Here is a 23,873-nt window from a genome sequence, read left to right as displayed (position 1 = left end):
GAATGGATATTCAGTGCAGATCTTGTAGTAGAAAATCAGTCAACTGAAGGTGAGGAATTGCTTTGTTACTCATTTTGGAATCACACCTAATAATGTACTTGACATCTTTTTAATGGCTCTTGCTCACTTGAGAAATTTGAAGTCTTCTTAATCAGCAAAAAAAAGTCGAGCTTTATTTCTGCCCCTCTGGTGACGAATTGAAGTTCCTTATGGTAACACCGAATTTAGTTGCTACACCTTATTGGCAGAAAGTTCAGATGTCAAAGGCTTAATCTTTTGAAGTCCCTCCCTAAATCTTCCCTGCATCAGTCTTTCATATCACCTGCTTGTCTATGCTGATCATTATATGCCCTTGTGTGGCTTGTTGTGCTTTTCTTTTTGGTTTCTTATACAGTATTTTGGGACATTTTGTTCTTCTAAGGTTGCAGTATAATTTTGTGTTTTCTCTAAACCAATAATTAAAGTACAACAGAAACAATGAATAAATGATGACTCAGAAATGACACCGTAAGTCATTTCCTTTTGCTGTCGGAGCTTTTTTGCACATTTGCGTCAAGGGTATTCTCTGTGCCACCTAACCATCCTGAATATGTTGTGCAAGACCCAGGACTTCGTCTCAAGGGCAACAAATTCTTTAAAATACGCGCTTGGCAAGTGCTGCCCAATTGCACATTTCAACGGTGTGTATGGGTAAGTAACTCCGAACAAAATCTGGACCGTGAGACAATCTAAATAAACTTGAGCAATGTTCAATGTGTGACAGGGTACAATGTTATTTATGAAGAGCAACCGATCAATTATTAAAATGTAATTCACATTATTTAAGATGAATCCATCAATTTTTACAATGATGTTTTCATAGGGGCATTCCTTTTTATTTCAAATGATCAAAACTGTGGCATATTACCAAATACATGCTGCGTCACTTTACTACTTTCAGGATGAAGTCGGTGTGACCTTTAACTTGGTTATGTTGTAGTCTTTGCCAATTTAAGATTTGACTTTCATTTTACATGAAAAATGAAACTGGGAATCAATTTATTTTTTTATTTCTTAATTAAAAAAAATACTTGCAATGCTAAACTTTCAGAGACTCCGCATTCCGCAGGGTGCTGCCATCTTGAACACCTCACCCCACCCCCTTGGAATCAATTGAAAGGGAAATGCTTCCTTTGCAGTAAAACAATGGGGGCCGTGTCTGAAATGCAAAGAGATTCTGTGAACTGTTGTTGCTAGGTAGATTTTGCAAAGGGCAAACTATTAATGAAAAAATTATGTATTTTAAATCTAAGTAAATTGTATTTAAATATTCATATGGAGATTTGTTGCTCTTTTTGAGGAGGAACTTAATGTGTTTCGAGCTCAGTGGATGTCTGAGCTGACTCCAAATGGAAGCTCTAATGGATCGGAAACAGAACATGGGAAAGTCTCTGGCAAGGGCCTTTCTTTCAAATCTTCAGGTACCAAAGGGAAACAGGAACTTGCTCGAGAGGAAAAGGTAAAACTTATAATAATTCATGAAATGTATTGCACCAAATTACTTTAAATCCAGAAAATTTAGTTGCCATTATAAGCAATGAACATGATGCAATTTTAAATGAGAATTTTAAAGATGTGTACTTCAATTTATGGGAGAAATGTGTAGGGCTGAGTTGCAACTCCTGGATCAAAGATCTCAGAAAGGTATAAAATAGAAGCAGTGGTCAAACATGTTTTTCAAAAGGGTGCAGCGGAAGTAGTTTTATGATAGAGAAGGCAAGTTCCTGAATAAAGGGTGGCAATCAAATAAAATCAGCTTTATCATGGCCAAACTGTTTGGTGATTCATTTGGAGTTGTTGACTTCAGGAGATCTGTATATATAGTCTTCACAATCAAATAAGTGAGGTCTGATAGATCAGATAGTGGATAGGTGAAAAACTGTTCAGATCAAAATGGGGAGTTGAGCAATCAAGAAAAGACACTGACAAGGATTGTTGTGGGTCTGTAGGTTAGACTAAAGGACAGTCAGCTTTTAAAATGGATCTTTTAATAAGTGTTACAGAAAATGTTTTGTTTGAATTGGGGTTCAGTTTTACTGTTATGAGCAATTGAAAATTACCATGAGAGTTAGGAACAGAATTAGGCCATTTGCACAAGGAGCTTGCTCCGCCATTCGAATCATGGTTGATGTATTTTTGCTATCAACCCCATTCTCCTTGCTTATCAAGAACCTATCAACCTCCACTCCAATGACTAGGCCTCCACAGTCATATGTGGCAATGAATTCCACAGATTCTGGCTGAAGAAACTGTTCTAACGGGACATGCTGTGACCTCTGATCTGAGACTATCCCACTTTAATGGAAACATTTTCTCTTTGTCCACCCTAACCACCCTTTTCAGTATTTGGTTTGTTTCCATAAGATTCCCCCCTCATCCTTCTAAACTCCAGTGAGTCCAGTCCCAGAGCCATTAAATGCTCCTTGTACGTTAACACTTTCATTCCCGGGATCATTCTTGCTTCCCCAATGTCTGGAGTTTGAGAAACAATAGACAAGCTGGATTTGAAACTCGAAGGAAGTTGTCTTTTGGCTTTATGTTTCAGACAAATATAGCAGCTATATTTTTTCTTAAACAATTTTAGGTATACCGCATGGTTTCAGGCCCTTTCGGCCCACAAACCCGTGCTGCCCAATTACACCCAATTGACTTACCCTCCCTGGTACATTTTGATCGGTGGGAGGAAACCAGAGTCCCTGGGGAAAACCCATGCAGACATGGGGAGAACATCAGACAGTGCAGGTTTTGAACCCCGGTCCCGATCGCTGGCGCTGTAACAACATTGCGCTAACTGCTATGCTAAACATGCCACCCTGTTCTTTTCTTTTGAATATTTTATTTTTGATTTTTATCAACAAACAGCACCAAATTATCATCGCAGTTAAGTATTTAAATGCAAATCATTAATACATATTCCAAATAGGATCCGTACCCCCCTCCCCCAAACAAAACCCCAATGAAGACGATATAAAAGGTGAAAAAGGAAAAAAGTAAAAGAAAAAGGAAGAAGGAAACGAGAAAGGGAAAAAAGAGGAGGAGAAAAAAGAGAAAAAGAGAAGGAGCAATTGAGATCTGAAATCCAGTTCAGCAAAGAGGCCCAGTTATTTTTATCAGAATTTCAATAAAGGGAAGAAAAATAAATAGAATGAGTATCTTGTTTATTAAGTATTCAACCCTACATTTTGTAAGTAGGGTTCCCATAGCTGCAAAAATATATTGTATTTATTCCTTAAGTTGTAAGTGATTTTCTCCAGGGGAACGCAACTATGCATTTCAGTATTCCCACGGGCTATTTCCAAGAGAGAATCAGACTTCCAGGTAACTGCAGTACATTTCCTGGCCACTGCAATTTTAAGAAACCCTAATTTATATTTAGACAGCCTCATTTTAGGTCTCACATCCATAATATTTCCTAAAAGAAACAATTCTGGATTTGGAGGCAATTGTTTCCCAATAATTGATTTAATAAACCCAAAAGGGTTTCAATTTGGAACTTGACCAGGTGGAATTTTTAAAAAAAATAAAGTACCCGCTTCTTCCCTGCATCTAGAACCTATATCATAAAATTTACAGTTTAATTTATGTATTTTCTGCGGGGTAAGATATAGCTGATGCAAAAAAGTATATTGCACCAGCCTATATCTTACATAAACTGCGTTGGTTATACAGTCATAGCATAAGTTCGACCAGGTCTTAACATCAATACTAATATTCCAGTGTGATTCCCATCTTTGTTTTGATCAATATAACTCTTGTTTAGGAGTACCCAATTGGATTAAAGAATACATAACTGATATGAACTTCTTTGTGGTCCCCTTTCGAATTAGAATCTCTATTTCACTGCACTCTGGTAATGTGATAGTTGGACCTAATTCTACTCTAAGAAAAGCTAAAATGAAAGTAACAAAAGATTGTATTGTTATTAAATATTGTATTTATTTTTAAATTGTTCAAATGACATTAATTGCCCTTGTCCATAACAACCTTCTACATTTCTGATCCCTTTATAGAAGAACACATGTAGAATTAAATTATCCATAGATAAAGGAATTAGTCTATTCTGAAATAAGGGTGTTTTTGGAGTAATTTTTTTTTTCTTGTACCAATTAAATTATTCATTTTATATCAAATACTCAAAATGTGTTTTATCATTGGTCCTTCTTTTCCAGCTATAATAAAATTAACAGCCCATTTATCTTCTGTCACTCTTTCCCAGACTTTGTGTAGTATGCCCTGTGTTTCTTATTCAGCTACAGTTTCTTGTCATGTAATTAATATTTTAACCCCTCTAACAACCTACTATAAACTTATTTTTCAGGCCAAAGAATTGTTCCTGAAAGCTGTGGAGCAAGAACAAAATGGAGCAGTTTATGAAGGTACATTATATGCGTGTTTTCATGAAGTTTGAGTCTTGAAAAGTTAAGATCATTGAATATATTTTAAAAAGGTTGGCATTGTAATCTTTATTGGGACTGAGGAGAAAGGCAATGGGTCTGGCATGTTCATTAAAACAGTTCTTCATTGAGGTTTGAGTTGAGTCAGACTAATGAGCTAAATAGCTGCTTTGGAGTTCTAATATTCCTTAGCAATATTCAAGTAAATTTTGTTTAATTCCTTAAAGGCATGATACATCAGGCTCATTACACAAGCTTGCCTTGATTTAACTATCAGTATAAAGAAACGTAATTAGGAGCATGCCCCCGGGACCATATGGACATCTCCAGTTACCATTAAACCATCCTCCCTCAAGTCTTGCTCTTTCCCTATCCCTCTATCTCCTTTCCAGCTTCCATTCTCTGTCCACCTTGGAACTGTACCCTTGCCTTAAAATTTAATTGAATTGCATCTTCAATTGTCAAACTCTAAAGAATAAACTCTTCATTGTGGTGAATCTGGGCTGCACTTCCTCCAAAGCCTTTTCTTTCACCCAAAGAGCCAAGTAAAATTCTAACCAGCATTTAACATGATACCGATGTATCATACTGCCTCTGTGCATACTGCACAGTGCATGTCGGAGTGGGAATGATGTGTAGAATTAAAATAGTTGGACACTTGGAGGTTTTTGTTTTTGGAGCAGACAGAGTGAAAGTGCTGAACAAAATGATCTCCCAGTTGCGTCCATTCTCTCCAATTTAGAGGAGGCCACAACTGGAACACCGGATGCAATAGGTGACACCTGCAGATTCGTGAATAAAGAGTTGCTTTACTTGGAGGATTGTTTGGGGCCCCAAGTTGTGAAGGAGGAGGTGTGGGTGTGTGTAGCATTTTTTTCTTTGCTGCCACAGGAGTAACTACTGAGGGGGCAATTGGGGGAGGGGATGAGTAGGTGAGGGAATCCTGAAAGCAGCAGTGCCTGCAAAAAGTGCAGGGGGTCTGGTGGTGGGATCACATTGTAGGTGGTAGAAATTGCCTAGGATAATAAGTTAGATGCAGAGGCTGGTGGAGTGGTGGGTGGAGGAATTGAGAGAAAGAAAGGAATAGAATCCTTGCAGGGGGCATGATGTGGAGTTGTAGTTAAAGTAACTGTCAGAGTTGGTAGGTTTGTTTTAATAAAAAATCTGAAGAGTTTGTCTCCCAAGATAGAGACAGATTGAGAAAGGAGAGAGGGTTGCCAGAGATGGACTAAGTGAATTTGAGGTCAGGGTGAAGTAAGCACCAAAGTGGATTAAGTTGATGCGCTCATCATGAGTGCAGGAGGCAATTCCTCTGTCTCTGTCGAATCTGCTGCCAGGATAAAGTCTTCTATTTGAGAACATCTGAGATGTTCTTTCTTCAACAAATGTGGCTTCCCCTCTCTTGCCATCATCTCAGCCCTTATCTGAATCTCCTTGGTTTCCCACGTATCTGCTTGGCTCCTCCACATCCCACATATTATCTTTCAAAGTTTCTGCCACCTTTTATGTGATCACACATTCCCTCCTCTTTCCACCTTCCACAGGAACTGCTCCCAGCTTGCATTAGCATGGACATCTCCAGTTACCATTAAACCATCCCCCCTCAAGTCTTGCTCTTTCCCTATCCCTCTATCTCCTTTCTTCCAGCTCCCAGCCCTTACCTCTGCATTCTACCCCCCCTATCATTTCTCATCTTTTTTTCTCTCCTCTACCCTCTCACCTGTATCCACGTATGATTTTTTGCTAATTAGCCTGTACTCTTCCCCATGCCCCTTCCTCTCTCCTCTCCCCATCTTTTTATTCAGGTGCATGCCTGTTTTTTTTGTTCATACCTTGAAGAAGGGTGCAGGCCTAAAATGTTGGCTATCCTTTGCTTCCTATAGATGCTGCATGACTTGCTGAGTTTCTCCAGCATTTTTGTGTGTTGCATTAACATGGCAGTTACTTAAAAAAAAACTTGAACAACATGTCCTTTTAAAATTCTTGCTGGTTCCCTGATTAGTTCATGTTGATCCCAGGTGATCAGTTGATCTCTTCCTAATAATAGATGTAGCTTTCTTATCCATCGTAAACATTTGACTAATAGGCTTTTGATTTTGTTTTCAGTTTATCCCATTTGGCCTTGTTAAGTAGTGAAGTGACATTGGCAATTTTCTGGTAATTTATTCTAAACCTGAACTTTAAAAATGTGTTCAAAGTAAATAGCAAGCCATAATTTCTCAATTCTAGATGACAACTGTAAGTGTGGGTGTGTTGCAGGTATAATTGTGCTATGGGTTTATTAATTATCTATTATTCAAATAGAGCTGGTGAAGAAAGATGCCTTGGTCTAAATACCTAATTTGTGATGGTTAATGTCTTTCATCTTTAGGAGCACTAAAATTGGCCTTTTTAAATAAATAAATAAATAAATAGATAGATAAATAGAAGTGAATCAGTAAATATAAGCAGGCCAGTCAGGCACTCAAACCATTATCATGGTTTTGTTAGATGGCAGGGTGACTGTATATCCAATCATACCTAAATTAATTTATCTCAGTTTTGAGGTTACTCTTTATAGTGGGTAATGTATTGTTTTTTCAGCAATCTAATGAGTTGACTGCTTTGATTAATGTTGTATGTCAAATAACAGTAAGTAGGATTGTGCTGCTTTTAATCTCCAGGTTTATGCAAATATACATTTTAATTTGAAAATGTACAACTACAATTTTTTCCTTGTGTACTTTTTGCTCATATCTAGTTGAATGTACAGTTTGACTATTGTTAGCTCCAAAACTTTCATTACTTTTAAGCTTTAAGATCAAGTTTTAATAGACAATGACGCAGATCATTGAGTACCTCTTCAACTGACTAGAGGGGCTCTGTGTAGTCTGTAATATTTTGATTTTGGATTCAGGTCTTTTTTTTTCCCCTTTTTCTTTTTGTGTTCAAGCATGCTGCTTCAGTTTACCAACGGGCTCCAATTAATTCTGTCCTTGGGGCTACATCATTGCATTGGCTAAGTAGGCCTGAATGCTTTCAGATTGTTATTGCATTGTTTCCCTCCAGCGTAACTCCAAACTCCTGAGCTATTTCTGTTTCCTTTCCCATTTAATTGACTGGCACATGTCATAATAGATGTACTTTCAGCAACCAAAAGGTCGGCTTATCAGAAAAAAAGAGGGTATAGGTTTAAAGCGAGAAGAGGAGTTTTAAAGGGGATCAGAAATATTTTTATACAGATGTTTGATATCTGCAAAACACTGTCAAAGAAGGTGATATGATCAAATAAAATTACCTCATTTAAATAATTTAGATAGTCCCTTCATAACCTCTAGGCATAATAATATTTTTGAATTTTATTATTTGCTGTTTTATTTCATGAACAAAGTATATTTTTTCTTTAGTCGTACACCTTTGGTTAGGGGATGGGGGTTTAGAATCATGCAGTATGTGATTTATATTTAAAAATTTTTTTTGATGTAGTTTTGTATTATGGTTGCATTATATATATTTTATAGTTTGTTGAGTTATCTAATTTGTCATTAATATTATGCATTCCATAGTGCTTTGTATATGCATGCTTATTTGTGAAAATCAATAAAAAATATTTAAAAAGGAAAGGTAGTCCCTTGAATGGGTCAGACACAGAGGGATCAAATATAAAGCAGCCAAATAAGATTAGTGCATATAGGCAAAAAAAAGGGGGCATGGAGGAGGTGGGTTTAAGAGCCCTGTTCTATGATGTACACCTCTGTCTAAAATATTTTCTCAGCATCTGCTGCTTGTATCAGTGTATTTTTTTAAAATCATTTTCAGATTTATAAAATCTCTTCATTTGTTTCTTTATCTTGTATTGTGTAGATTTTTTTCTTCTCCGGTTGCTGCCATCAAATCTAATATTGGAGAAACTCAGTAGGTCAAACAGTGTACTTTTATGTACCAAAGAGAAAAATACATAGCCATTGTTTCGGGTTTGAGCCCTTTATCAAGGTATGGAAAAATGTGGGCAGGCAAAATGGTGGCGGGGAGGGAAGGGGGAGCAAGGCAGAGGAGCGCAGTCCTAAAGGCAGGAGGTAATATGTGGATAAGGGAGGAAGGGCACACCAGCAAGCAGTGGGAGGAGGGATGGTTCTGTGAATGGAGAGGGAAGGGGATGGAGAATTGGAGGAAAGCAGACAAAGGGAAGGGAGAGAGAACAGAGAGTAGACTAGCAGAAACCGGAGAAGTTGATGTTAATGCCTTCCGACTGAAGAGTGCTAAGTTGGAAAATTAAGCATTGTTCCTCCAATTTATGACTATGCTCCTCCCCCTGCCCCCTCCCACCACAACCATACTTATAGAATCAGAAGGAATAATTGACAAATTGAAACATCTCAGAAATAATATCAGAAAATTTTCAAATAACAGTTTGGCAGGCAGCAACCTCCTTTGAAGAAGACCGCAGAGCCCACCTCACTGACAAAAGGCAAAGGAGGAAAAACCCAACACCCAACCCCAACCAACCAATTTTCCCTTGCAGCCGCTGCAACCGTGTCTGCCTGTCCCGCATTGGACTTGTCAGCCACAAACGAGCCTGCAGCTGACGTGGACTTTTACCCCCTCCATAAATCTTCGTCCGCGAAGCCAAGCCAAAGACAATGGTGGGAATCAAGGTAGACCCAATTAATTAAATTCTACAATTTAGGGCATCAAGAATAAACAGGTGGGCATTTTCAACTTATGGCCCCGCAAAAATTTATTCTCAGTCACTAGCTTGAAGATAGACAATCAACAAATGGCATAATAATGAGAAGTGGTTCAACGATCAGTTTAACTTTTGCTCAAGATGGAATAGAAGACATTCAACTACTACAGGTAGTTGAACTTCTACAGGTATACTGTGGGAAGTATACTGACTGTTTAGATTAGGAAGCGCAAATCTCTTCATAACTTTTTCTTCACACTATTAACCCCTGGCTCTTTTTCCTCATCTCCAATAAGTGACTTTCTCTGATTTCTTGTTGCTCAAAGTGCTTTTCCTTTCATTGTTAAGATCCAATTAGTTTTGTTGATTTGTTTTGATGTCTTGTTTTAAATGAAGGAAACTAATCGTGTTCCCTTCCTGTGTTGAAATGAACATTTGTCTGAAATGGGACTTCAACTGACCTGCCTAGTCCCTGTATTTTCTGCATTACTGCAGATTTTGGAAATTTGAAGTTCTTTTGCTTTTCAGATTTCAGAGTGCATACGTGGCATTACATACAACCCTGAGATTCTTTTTTCCTGCGGGCGAGGCAGAATTACCATTCATTGGTAATGCAAAAATAACTACACAATGTACATATGTAAATAAACAAATATATAAAGAAATGTAAACAAAATGTTTAATACAGAGAAAATAAGAAGAAATAATAAGAGTCGTTAAATGAGTCCCTGATTGAGTTTGTTGTTGAAAAGTCTGGTGATGGAGGGGTAGCAGTTGTCCTGAACCTGGTGGTGTGAGTCTTGTGGCACCTATAGTATGTTGATGCCATATACCTGCACTCGCCCTCATCTCTTTGCTTTTTGTGTAAAGAAATGCATCTCCCCAAGCAAATTCAGCAATTTGGCCTCCACAGACTTGTGAGATAGAATTCCACAAATTTGCCAACCTCTGGGTGATGTGATTTCTCTTTATCAATCCTGATGTCCAGCACTGTATCCTGAGTCTTTGACCCCTGGTTATTGACTCCTGAGCTAGAGGCAACATCTTCCTTCATCCAGCCTGTTGGGTCCTACTCTTGACCTACTGGCTTAGGTAATTTCTACACATTTAGTTAAAATATTCAAGCCAGCTTTTCAAGTATTATTTTCTAATCTATTCTGCTGAAATATTTCCATTTTGATTTGAACTAATTAATCTGGATTGTAAATCAAAATTAGGAACAACACAAGCCTGCAGATGATCTTTGAGATTTGCATCCCTTTTAATTCACTCCCCAGCTCCCTCCCAACCAAATATTTCCACAATGGCTCCAGTGCAGAGAGAATGGAGAGCACAAAATTCCTTGGTGTGCTTAATATGGATGACCTCTCCTAGACCCATAGGACATCATTAGTCAGGTTGGGCAGGGGCAGCAACACCTACACTTCCTAAGAAGGGCAAGGCTACTGGCCCCAAACTTGATAACATTTTACCAAAGTACAATTGAAAGTGTCGTACCTGGTTGCGTATGGTAGCTGCAAAGCATCGAACTGGAAATCAATACAGAGGATCATTAAAATGGCATTCTCTGGTGTTTCCCTTTCCTCTATTGTTGGCATTAACCAGGATCCATGCTTATATAGGTCTCAAAGAATTATTGAGAATTCTTGCCATCCAGCACACAGGATTTTTGATCTACTACCATCAGGAAGGATGTATGGGAGCATCAAAATCAGGGTTGCTTGGCTGTGAGATTAATGAATGGTATCCTGTAACATTGGGCCTCTTAGAAATGAAATGAGTCTATATTTTATTTTTACACACACATCCCGTGTGTACACAAGCCACGCGTACATATTTCTTCATCTCTAGTGTGTATCTTAAATCCCTTCAGCTTTGAGTTTAATATGTATGGAACTTTTCTAAAGCTTTTAATAAGATGGATGAACTATTTCCACAGAATTCTTGTCACTTTTGTATTTAAAAAAAAACAGGCAAATAGCCTGCAGGCTCCTTCCTCTTAGTCTAATTTGGATTGTTATACTGCTTAATATTAATGAGAAAACTTTACTGATAAGGAAGACTGATTTAGTCAATGCATTTTAAGAATGTACCTTGTCACTTCTGATTTTGCAATTATCCAATTTGTTCATATTGGTAGAATATTGTGAGCAGGGCACATTGAAGAGAGTAGAACTTTAAAGTATCGAAAGTTCTTTATTTGTGGAATGTTCAGGATCATGCTTTCTGCATATAATAAAAAGACATTGCTGGAGGAGGACAATATTATTTATCATTTCAGTTTTTGCTGGATTAAATTTCAAAGAAAGTAATTTTTCCAGTCACCGAGCAATGCTCTTCAGAGATGGTGGTTATATTTCTATTATGTTAATTATGTTGCATTTCCGTAAACAATTTTTTAAAAATGCAAAGAAGCTAATATTTTATATTCCAATCAATTGATTGGAAAGTGTTTTGCATATTTTTGGTTGAATGGTGTAATATTTTTAAAACTTGTGAAGCAGTATTTAAGTGAAATGTGGCAACTGCTTTCTTTAATGTAAATTGTATACAAGGATAATTTTTGGCTGCTCAAACATTCATTTGATATGTTATAATTATACACCTAACATTGATAATCTCAACACTTGGAAAGGTAGGAGATGTCATTTAGTAACAGATTTCTGTCAATTGTGATGTTGAAAAGAGAAAAATGGTTAACACTGTCAGTTTAGAAATGCTATGGTCTGCTTGTGATGTGGTCAGTTATAGTCTCCATTTTGATTTCAGCTATCAAATACTATCGGAGGGCCATGCAGCTTGTACCTGACATTGAATTCAAGATCAACTATGCCCATTCTCCTGAAAGTGATGGAAGTAGCAAATCTTAGTATGTATACTGAAATGTTTTTAGTTCATATCTGGTGAAAGAATTTGGAGGAAAAAATGTAATATTTGCAGAATGAAATTAACTTCGCTTTTCATTCATTATTGAGGGAAAGATTGCCAGGTATTCAAGAATTCAAAGAAAAATTGAAGCCAGCAGTTTAATTAGCATGAAGAACAAACCAAAGAGCCGTAGCGGTTAGTGCAACACCTTTACAGCGCCAGCAATCGGGATCAGACCTAGTTCGAATCCCACACTGTCTGTAAGGAGTTTGCTCGTTCTCCCCGTGTCTACATTGGTTTTCTCTGGGGACTCCAGTTTCCTCCCACCCTTCAAAAACGTACTGGGTGAAGGTTAATGGGGTGTAAATTGGGGAGCACCGACTCATCGGGCTGAATTGGCCTGTTACTGTGCTGTATGTTTAAATTTAAATATTTCTAAGCTGTATGATGTTAAATATGGTGTAATTCCATTTCTGGGAATAATTTTTCATAACGTGCTTGTTTATTTTAATTTTAATATTCTGCATTTTATGTCACTCTGCCAATGTTGCAAGCTTCTAAATTTCTGCCATTTAGTTGTCATTGCTTGGGAATTTTAACATCAATTTTCCTGCAAATTGATTCCTTTTTGGTTTGATTTAGCAAATATTGTAATCTAAAATAAAAATAGAAATTGCTGAAAGCACTGCATGTCAGGTAGCTTCTGTAGAAAGGAAAGTTATTAATGTTGGTGCGAGTGAAATACACAAACATGCTGGACAAGCTCAACGGATCAAGCAGTATTCACAGGAAGAAAAGCCCAGGCCCAAAATGTCTTGCATGAATTCCTCCAGCACGTTTGTGTATTGTGAAGTTTCAGGTGGCACAGAGGAACAAAAAAGTGCTTAGATTTCTGGAAAGTTATAGTTATGTGCAGTAAGGTCCAGCAGCAAGGGTGCGGGACCTTGCAGCCTTTCAAACCTGCTGTGACCTGAAAAAAGATCATAGCCATAAAACAATCCCACCAGTAGATGGGGCTGCTGGCCATCACAATATGCCAGTTGATGTTGCATATCTATGAATCAACTAAGCAAAAGCAAATTGAAAATTGCAGTACTGAATGTCGCCATAAGGTGGTGATGTAGCAGCACGTTACTTTCTTCCTCAACCTATTTTAACTCCCCTTTATCTTCCCACATTACCCTTGTCCTTCTCCATCTGCAGTCTTGTGCTGTTTCTTCCCCCTTAATACAATCCCTTGACGGACGATTGACTAAATCCCTTTTCATTCCTACAGTGTGATCACCCCATCTCCCTCAGCTCCCTTGCTGCTGACTGCCCCCAGCTCTCTCACTTTGCATGATTCCTGATTTCACTCTAAAGACCATGATTTGGAACACACAATCATACAAGTTGTCAAATACTACTTTTATTATTTCCCCTTCTTAATTCTCCTTCAACTGGAATTTTTTTTGCATATCGTATTATATTTCTTGGTGTTCCACATTTCTTTCTTTGGCTTGGTTTCGCGGACGAAGATTTATGGAGGGGGTAAAAGTCCACGTCAGCTGCAGGCTCGTTTGTGGCTGACAAGTCTGATGCGGGACAGGCAGACACGGTTGCAGCGGCTGCAGGGGAAAATTGGTTGGTTGGGGTTGGGTGTTGGGTTTTTCCTCCTTTGCCTTTTGTCAGTGAGGTGGGCTCTGCGGTCTTCTTCAAAGGAGGCTGCTGCCCGCCAAACTGTGAGGCGCCAAGATGCACGGTTTGAGGCGATATCAGCCCACTGGCAGTGGTCAATGTGGCAGGCACCAAGAGATTTCTTTAGGCAGTCCTTGTACCTTTTCTTTGGTGCACCTCTGTCACGGTGGCCAGTGGAGAGCTCGCCACATATAGTGATTAAAAAATAAATAAATGTGGTAATTTTCATGCACATTGCACTCCAATCCTATGGCTTGTAGCCTTTCAACATTAAATTTGAAATTTACATTGAATCTGAAATTTTCTGACTTGATTTTTTTTCTGACCTCCTATTTTCTCAAGCTTGAACTCTACTAGCCATTGACAGATGATTGTTAACTTAATTTTCCCCTGTCCCTTTGTGTGAACCAGAGCAAATTTTCCAAATTATTGTGCTTCTTGATGTTATCTTCAAGCCTTGATAAACAACTTTCTGTTACTTCACCCAGTTCTGTTGATACAAGTAATGACAAGGTCATAGTCGAGATTCCTTAGGAGCACCACTTGTCACCTGCTTCACATGCCTTTCACATAAGTAACGACTACCCTGTCACTGGAATAGTCTAATAATCTAATTAGTTCTATTCATCTGAATGTTTCCAAATAAAAACATTGTAGTATTAAAGATGAGGCAAATGTGGATGGGATATTATTTCTCTCAAAATCATGTTGCATTGCAGTCCACCTTTCTACCTTCAATGGTTCTTATCAGGGGAGCTGCCATGATTTCATCAAATGTGATCTTTATGCTTCTTTTAAAGCCGTTTAACATCAACATTTTGGGCCAGGGCTTTTCTTCCTGTGAATACTGCTTGATTTGTTGAGCTTGTCCAGCACGTTTGTGTATTCTCAGGCACCAACATTTGTACCTGACAATGAGTGGCACTGTTGGTGTAGCAGTTAGTACAATGCTATTTGCAGTGCCAGGGACCTGGTTTTGAATCCTCCACTGTCTGTAAGGAGTTTGTATGTTCTCCCAGTGATCTGTGTGGGTGCTCTTTATTCCTCCCACCCTTCAAAACATATGGGGTAGTAGGTTAATTGTGTGTAATTGAGTGACACAGGTTTCAATGGGCAGAATCAGCTTCAACTACACTTTTTATGTAAAAAAAAATACAAAAATTATCAAAGGGCTGAGTAGACGCACAAAGTACCTTGTGTTTAAATTAAATTCAGAAAAGGAATTTAGGTAATATATATTGGAAATATTCAGCAGATTGGGTGATGGTGGGGAGCAAAATTTTTCCAGGTTGCTCACTTTTAATCAGAACTCCCCAACATTAATGTGAATGGTTAACCAGTGAGATTCTCCTTTTTGTTGTTTGCTCTCAGAACCTGGGTGTTCCAGGTATGGCCAGCATTTTACTCCCATCCCTGAGAATATGGTAGTGCATCATGTTGAACCATTGCATTTGTGGTACTAATAGTGTACAAGGCCACTGCACAAGTGTGGGTGAGCCATTCTGGTGTAGGTCTGGATTCTCATTTTTGACCAAGCTGGCTTGGATAATGGCTTTCCCTCTCAACAGGTAATCGCATTAAAAATTAAATCCTAACTGTGGGAAATGGCAGTATTGATGTAAAGATTTCAGATTGTCTATTAAACATGATAGTTGAAGTTTGAGCAAATGAGGAACCAAGCAATGTTTTTTTTTTTAAAAGCCACCATTTTGGAACTGAGCTGCAACTACATGACTCATTAATGTGTTTAAAATATTCTACTGCTACTGGAGTGGAGAGTGTGGGTATATATGACAAATAGTGTGAAATATTTGGAATCATATTTGCCCAGTGATGAATTTCTCTCCTTTCCCTTTTATACTAATGTTTAGGTATACAATACAATTTACAGTAAAATCATCATAATTTTCAGCACCTTATTTTTCTTAATGCTTTCTATTGTCAAATGTTGATTGTTCTGTAGTGCTGTGTGTATTAATACAGTAATTGATATGTTTAATAACTTGTGTGAAGTATGGCATTTGTAGTATTAAAATGTTTTATAATTCTGCTTTTGCAAATATATGCATGAGGCCATAATAAAAATATCACACTGGGAATAATAAAGTTATAACATTTGGACCCTTCTCAAATCTTTACAACTTACCATTCCCCTAAATTATCATAGAGCTTCTTTGTTCTTTCAGATAAACCTATTCATGGCTTGGGTGATTTTAAAAAAAATGATAACATGTCTAGGTAATCATGTGCCACTGACAATAATGCCCAATGGCATAGAATTTGAGCAACCTATTAAATCAGTTTGTGCTGCAGAAACTGTTTGTCAGTGATCATATCAATTACTTTTCCCGTTCACAAAAAAAGGGGCAGTTGCATCACATTTTGTTCGAGTGATGAAGTTTAGTTGTTGAATATAATTAAAAAGCACAATCTTTGGAAGCTTTGTTTTATTTAGTGATGGGTTGTTATTTTCTTATGGCAAAATGATTTTACACTATTTAACATTTAAGTTAAGAAACTTGCAAGTGTTTTACCTGAAAGTTGTTTAATCAGTGATTTCAAAGATTTAGGGAGGTTTTCAAAACTAATGGTTCCAGAACAGTTGAAAAGTGTTTTGGAAGAAGTTGTTCTCTATGGAGCATCCTTCCAGCTTTTTTGTTTTAAAACATTACAAGTTATGTTTGCATTTTGCTCCTGGAATATTGTAAAAAATTGACCAAAAATACCATTTCTAAAGTTATTGATAGGATTACATCAGTATGTGGGAATTTGATTCTGTAGTTTTTTTATATACTGAATTGTAATAGTGTTTCATTCAATTAATTTGGAATTCCAATAAGTTTCTCATGAAATTGCTTACAGATGACAACATTGTCTTGCCAAAATGTGAATTAAAATCCCATCTTTTGCAGCAAAGAAGATAAGGGACAGGCCAATGAAGTAACTGATCTACTGCCATACTTTCAACAGCAACTCGGCTTGCAGGACTCCCCCCACAAATTATGTCAGCCTGAATTTGGAGTGAACCAGACACACATATCAGGTACACGATTCATTGGGAATTCTGATGAAAGGCATGCACATAAATTTAGCAGAACAATTGATCAAACATTGCTAACTATAAAAATCTTCAATAAAATTAGTTTAAGTATTTTGTGATAAGTGTGGACTCAGTGCAAATTAATTGAAATACCTTTCCCAACTTAAGTTCTTCAGTACAGACCTGTGCCCATTTCTATGGGTTAGTAGTTCTGGGGCATTAAGATGAAGTAAACAGACAATTATTCAGCAAACCATGAGTGACTGTTTAATTTTACAACCTGTAATAAATAAAAACTTCTAAATTGGTGATTTGTAAAAGTTGTAACATTTCATTGATCAAGTTTCACTGACCTTTCTTCCCCCACCCTCCCATTCAGAAACTTGGGTAGCAGAAAGCACGTCACAGCAGGAGAATACAAATACCTCTACTTTGTCTTGTTAAACAAATGCTTAAAATAAGTTTTCCTATGATCAGGTTCATTTTGTGCCCTTCAGCTGACAACACTCCTATGTGGGGAAAAAATTGTGTTCAAGTGTCAATTAATACAGATTATTTAATAAGAAAATGTAAATAATGTTGTCAAATTGCTGGTGTGCTATTTCAAAATAATTTACCTGATGACTCTTGGGCTATTTTTTTTAATGTTGAACTCTGCACAGTGACCATGTAACTGGATCGTTCTCTAGGGTCATCATAAAACTGTTCTCCTTTATGATGACAAACTAACATCAAAGGCTCATCATCGTGCCTGCTAAAATGTGATGAGAGTTTTTGTCTTGGGTCTCGAGTCCTAGATCCCCATCATTCTTTCATTCTTTAGGTGGAAAAAAAATCCTTTAACTCTTGTTCCTTCCACAAATTATCTAAAATCTCTGTCCCTTGTTAATGGAAATATTTACTGTACAGGTATCATGACTTTGCATCATAATTAAATCTCCCTTCAACCTTTCTTCCTAAGAAGACTATCAACCTCATTAACCTTCCTCACAAATAAAATTCCCCATTATAGTCAACACCCAGAAATCATTGCACTGGTGCTAATCCATCCTTCCAGCAACGTGTGATCAGAACAGTTGAGCAGAAACCTGGTAATGCAGCCATTACATTGTCTCCCAGCCTCTGTGTATCCGCATCCTGAACAAAACAACAGATCCCATACGCCTTCCTAACCACCATATTCTCCTGCCCTGCTACCTTCAGGGATGTGTGGAAATGATCTTGCATGTGAACCTCTGCATTTCTTGTTATGCACCATTTCTTCTGGATTTCTTTGCACTCTCCAAGTGTATTTTCTCAAACTTTTCCCAGTTGATTTTGAGTTTACTTTGGTTTCTTCCTCCAGTTCCCCAATTTTCTGTCAACTACTCAGCTAGTTTTTGGATCACCTACAAACTTATTAATCATTCTCTATATTTATTTAAATTATTGATTGCAAGTGACCAACCATTGAGCCATGCAGTAAGGCCACTGCGAGCAGTCTTCTGGTCACAAAAAGCTTCTATCAAACCTTTTTCATGTCAGGGACCCAATTTTGTCCTGATTGCCACTTTCTGTTGGATCCTGTGGGCTTTTGTTTTTGATCAACTTGCCTTGTGTAAGATCTTGTCAAATGCCTGGCTAAAATACATCAATTGACTCTTCTAATGTCAAAACTTTATTTAAAAGAGTTGGACTTGACCTTAGCTGAAGAAATTTTTGAGATGTGTATATCTAAATGATTTATAGTCACGCTCAATAGTTTCCCATCCTGATATTAGACTATTTATTTAGTCTGTTATTTGTTCACCTCTTTAAATAAGAAATATCACTTGAATAATTTGCTCAGAATCAGAGAGAGCTGGCCAAAGATACCAAATCTTTATTCCTATGTTTATCATTTCCAGTATTTCTCATTTTCCTTACAGGAAAAAAAAATCTATATTTTGTGAAGCAGACACAGTAGAGACCTCTTTCTGCTTGTGTCATTGGTGACGACTGGATTCTAAACTTGCAGCCATTTCACACTGTATCTCAGCTTGTTCTGTTGTCACTCAGTGACGTCTGCTCTCTGGTACTTGGAAGGCTGTATGCCATCTTGGAAGAATATCAATGGCTCCAGGAAAAAAAAATGGACTTCACCACTGAATCCATAGCACAAAAAGTTTCTCAAACTCCCTCCTTCCACCTTCCACGCTTAAGTCATAGACTTTTCTTCAGAGAAATTATCTCAAAGGATCTGATCACCAATTTGAGAGTGAAGTACGTTTTGCGGATTGGTGAAATGACTTTCTTCTCACTCTTGTCTGAATCACAGTTGCCCTTCCTGTATACTCGGCCTTCTAATTCCACCCCCTCTCCTGAAACACATTGCCGCTCGCCTTCATAAATGTACTGGGTTCAGTCGTCTTTGGGTTCAGCTGCTGCACAAGTTTAAAACTTGAATTTTTCCTCCAAGTGGCAGTCCTTGGAACATGTGGTTACTGAGAGCACAAGAACTACTTTGGAGTTGCCACGTAGGATGTCTTTCACCATCTATCAGAGGTTATCGCATCCTTCCAAGGTCCTGCAGCAATGACCTGTTCCTGTTGTTTGTCTTCTGAATTGCAGTTGATTCATCTTTGTCACTAGCGGTTCTCGACAGATGGTCCAACTTTTTTCTCCAGATTTCACCACTTTACCTTTTTTTGTGAAGTGTATAAATACAGCAAAAAGCAGTTTTGCATGTGTTTCCAGCAAAAGTGACCATCGTTGGGTTATGTCATGAGATGATGCCTTGCTGTCGTATGACTGTCCCGTGCATCCACACTGAACCTTTTATTTGAGTCTTGTCAACCAGCTGTGTCACAAATGAGCTCCAACTTGCAGGCATCTTGGCAGAGTTGAAAACAATTTGAAACTCAGACTTTCAAAAAGTTGTAAAGAAATTGGGTGTCCTTGTCCATGATTTTATTTCACTATTGTGTTGTCGATGAATGACTTTAGTTGAAGAATAAAGATTGAAGAATAAAGACTTCTTCAAAGGAAAGTTCCTTTTTTCACATCTCAGCAATTAATAATTGAAGTAAATATTAAATATAAAAAGGAAGGAACAAAGGCGAGGTCTTTCACTGCAATATTTGATAGTTCCTTTAAACGGGCCTTAACCTTCTTTGTCCTTAATGTGTTGCAACTTTATTGTTTAGAGTTTTCACCATATTTCAAACATAACTTTGTTGATAAGAACCTGATATTTTCAGTAATAAGAGATTTAGAAGTACCAACTTCTCGGATTAATATGATAACATCATTGTTTACTTTATCAACATTGGACTTGGAATTATTTTAGAAAACTAGACTAACCTGAACATCATGATGACATTTAGATCCTTGACAAGATTAACTTGACAAGTTCATTCAAGCATGCTGTGACTGGCTATATAGAATAACAACTGGTGCCATCTTCTGCTGTAGTTTTGGCTAGATTACATTTTTGAGGGAGCCTACAGTATGAGCAAACAATCATTAGTGGCAGTTAACTGAAAGAGGCAGCGTAGATCTCTTAATTACATTTTGTAAGAGCATTTTCAAACCATAGGAAATGTACCTCATTAGAACCTTTTCAGCTTAAGTTTTTTTTTTGGCTTTTGATTATATTGAAAAGCAACATCTTGTCTCTGTTTTACTTTATTCCCAGGTCATCAGTACAAACAAGAAATGTTTCAAGATCTTTGTTACATTGGAAATATTTGTGGATTAATAGAGGCAATCAAATCTCATGGGTTGTAAATGTTGCAGTGAATAATGCTGAGTTGGTGCACTGTCATTCTCTTCTGCCTCAACACCATGACTTTCCTGCCTCCCCTGCTCCACAAATCTTCTGAAATTTATACCTCTTTGACCCATTAAGAACATAGAAATCTACAGCACAGTGCAGGTCCTTTGGCCCACTGTATTGTGCTGACCTAATAGCCTACTGTAATGAATATTACTGCAGAATGGTTTCATTTTTAACTTGCCTCGTGTATCCTTTCCAGGTGATTCCAAAATTCTACAGTCCGTTGAATAAAACAAAAATCTATTTTTAAAAAATCTAATATTCATTGACTGAAAATCCCTCCTTCCTGCTTACAAATTAGTTATTTGATATTTGGCCATAATAACTGATAGCTTATGCAAAATGCCTTCTTTCATTCTCAGTTACTAGACTGCCGAAGCAAATTTTTCTTGCCCTGACCTCGGCTGGTGTTAGCCCCCTTTATAATGCTGTAATGACCAAAACTAAACATACCTCTTTAACTGGATCTTGGAATATCTTGCCTCTCTCTATCATGAGAATACAGCTGCCACAAAGATATTGAAAAGAGCAAGAAAGCCATCTTGAACTAATAAATAAATGTTATGTCTAGAATCTATAAAAGGTGTAGTAAATGCCAGCCATTGAACATTGTCCACAAGACTATGCTGCAGCAGCTTTCACTAGTTAATGGGCCAAAAGGCACAGCCTTCTCCAAGATCTTTCCTTTGTACATTCCACATTTGTGAAGGAGATCAGCCGTCTTTGGGTTCAGCCGTCTTTGGGTTCAGCCGTCTTTGGGTTCAGCCGTCTTTGGGTTCAGCCGTCTTTGGGTTCAGCCGTCTTTGGGTTCAGCCGTCTTTGGGTTCAGCCGTCTTTGGGTTCAGCCGTCTTTGGGTTCAGCCGTCTTTGGGTTCAGCCGTCTTTGGGTTCAGCCGTCTTTGGGTTCAGCCGTCTTTGGGTTCAGCCGTCTTTGGGTTCAGCCGTCTTTGGGGAAAGGGGACTATTGGCACAGTGAGGGTTATTGGACCTCGCATAGTTGGGGTTTTAGTGTTCAGCTACAGACCACGTTTGAGGAGAGGGTATCAGATTGGGTCAGGTATTCTGGTGGCTAGCATTTTGCAACTACTTTCAAATAAATTGGGGATTTTAGGCTTGGACACCAAGATGGGGTGGGAGGGTTACAAAAATTGTGATCAATGGACTGAAGTACCCTGGATAAGCTGCCACATTGGGCAAGTATTTAACTTGAGGGCTTAGCTGAGACAAGTTTCTGACTCTTAGCTGTACGATCTGGGACCAGCTCAAGCTTGTCCCTTTTAGCAGGCATTGTGAAGGCTTGCTTCAGAATGCCTTTACAGGCTGTGGGCCATGCTTGTGACTAAAATGTTTTGAAGTGATATTCAGAAGTGTATCCAGGCACCACTGTGATTTAGTGCGTAAGGAGCACTGAGGGCCGGGAATGAAAAGTTTCAACAATTTAGAACTCTCAACAAAAGCAGCATTTTCTTTTGAAGATTATCAATTAATGAAAGAGTGACGATCAATGTCTTGACTTTGCAGCATTGTATAAGCTATAAAAACTTAGAATAATGTTCAAATTTAATGTTTGTTCTTTCTATTTGGATATTGTAAACATACCTCCATATTGTTCTTTAAATTGTATGTGTTTTACATTTTTAATTAGCATAAGAAATAAATCTGTTTTTGTCCTTGAGTTAATGATCTTTTGCTGATCATTGATTATTATTCACCATTTACTGTGTTTGCCTAAATCCACCTACAAATTGTTAATCAACTCTCAATGAAATGGGAACAATGAAAGAATTGGGATAGGAAGATAAAGCAGCCTTTGAATGAAAAATCAAATTTTATGAGATCTGTCTGGTTAACATCTACCTGACACCTACAGTTTTTCATACTTTAGTGTTTGGATTAAGCATGTATGTTGCTGGTAATAAAAGATAAATCTGCTGTATCAAAAACTGTAACTAGCCACTACATTGAGTTTGTAGTAAAAACACAAAGCTGGAGAAACTCAGCTGGTCAAGCAGTGTCCTTTATGTAGCAAAGGTTAAAAAAAACATAACCGATGTTTCAGGCTAGAGCCCTTCATCAAGGTATGGAAAAATGTCGGCAGGTGTCCAAACAAAAGAGTAGGGATGAGAGGAGTGGTTGCAAAGGCAGGAGGTAATAGGTGGAGAAGGGAGGGAGAGATCAGCAGGAATGGAGGGGAGGAGGGATGCTGGGTGAAGGGAGGGAGGAGAAAGGGGAGGGGGAAAGAGGAGAATAGGTTAGCAGAAATTGGAAAAGTCTGTTAATGCCATCTGGCTGGAGGGTGCCCAGACAAATAGTCAGGTGGTGTTCCTGCAATTTGCGGGTGTACTTGATGGAACAGTACATAAGGCCTCAGACAGACATGTGAGTGTGGCACAGAACTGAAATGGTTAGCTTCTGGGAAGTCGCTGTTACTGGTGCGGTCAGAGCAAAGGTGCTCAGCAAAGTGATCTCCCAATTTGTGCCCAGTCTCTCCGATGCAGAGAAGGCCACAAAGGGAGCACTGGGTGCAGTAAATCAATCCTGCAGATACACAAATGAAGTGTTGTTTCACTTGAAAGACCTGTTTGGCACTCCAGACTATGGTGAAGGAGGAGGTGTGAGCGCAAGTGTGGAACCTCCTGTGGCCACGGAAAGGTGTCGGGTTGGGAGCAGGGGTGATTGATGGGGAGGGATGAGTGCTCGAGGGAGTCATGGAGGGAGCGGTCCCTCCGGAAGGCAGAGAGGGGAGGAGAGGAGAAAATGAGTCTGTAAATGCTGGAAATTCTGGAGGATAATGTGCTGGATGTGGAGGTTGGTAGGATGGTAGGTGAGATTAAGGGGGATTCTATGTTTGTTGCATCTGTGGGTAGAGGGGTCCAGGGCAGATGAATGGGAAATGGAGGAGATGCGGGTGAGGGCTGAGTTAAATGGTGGTGGTGGAGGGAAGCCACGTTTGTGGAAGAAGGCAGACATTTTGGAAGATCTGGTCTGGGACACCTCTTCTTGGGAAAAGATGCAGCAGAGATGGAGAAATGGAGAGAAGGGAATAGAATCTGTGCAGGGACAAGGTGGGAGGAAGTATAGTCAAGGTAGTTGTGGGAATTAAACTCAAATTATTCTGATGAATGTTTTAGATGTAATAAGGTAGTAGGGACCTTTGTACATTCAGTTTGGTCCTGTGTTAAAGTAGAAAATATTTTTGAACAATTTGAGTATATTATTAGGACAAATTAGGAAGATTAAAAATACAAAAGGATCCATAAATATTTTTACTTGGTAATATATATGAATAAGATGTGAAAGTGAAGTTGGATAAATATCAAGAAAAATTTCTTAATATAGTAATAGCGGTAGCAAAAAAAATTGTAGCAGTGATGTGGAAAACAGAAAATTTTA

The 23,873-nt window shown here is 38.2% G+C and overlaps 1 protein-coding gene across 6 annotated transcripts in view; it reads left to right on the top strand.

The window, feature by feature from the left end:
* fbxo9 (F-box protein 9) overlaps positions 1-23,873 on the top strand; it is a 77,398-nt gene that overhangs the window by 17,095 nt on the left and 36,430 nt on the right. For 4 of the 6 annotated variants that reach the window (XM_069886031.1, XM_069886028.1, XM_069886026.1 and 1 more), the window contains 4 exons: positions 1,340-1,498; positions 4,358-4,415; positions 11,869-11,968; positions 16,557-16,687. In XM_069886031.1, the coding sequence (XP_069742132.1) occupies positions 1,340-1,498; positions 4,358-4,415; positions 11,869-11,968; positions 16,557-16,687 (448 nt within the window). The remainder of the gene's footprint in view (positions 1-1,339; positions 1,499-4,357; positions 4,416-11,868; positions 11,969-16,556; positions 16,688-23,873) is intronic. The other 2 variants (XM_069886030.1, XM_069886029.1) reach the window with 1 other exon arrangement.

Source organism: Narcine bancroftii, chromosome 6 (assembly GCF_036971445.1).
Source record: "Narcine bancroftii isolate sNarBan1 chromosome 6, sNarBan1.hap1, whole genome shotgun sequence".
NCBI classification, from domain to species: Eukaryota; Metazoa; Chordata; class Chondrichthyes; order Torpediniformes; family Narcinidae; genus Narcine; species Narcine bancroftii.
The sequence above is the reverse complement of the archived record's forward strand: the minus strand, read 5'-3'. Positions and strand labels throughout refer to the sequence as shown.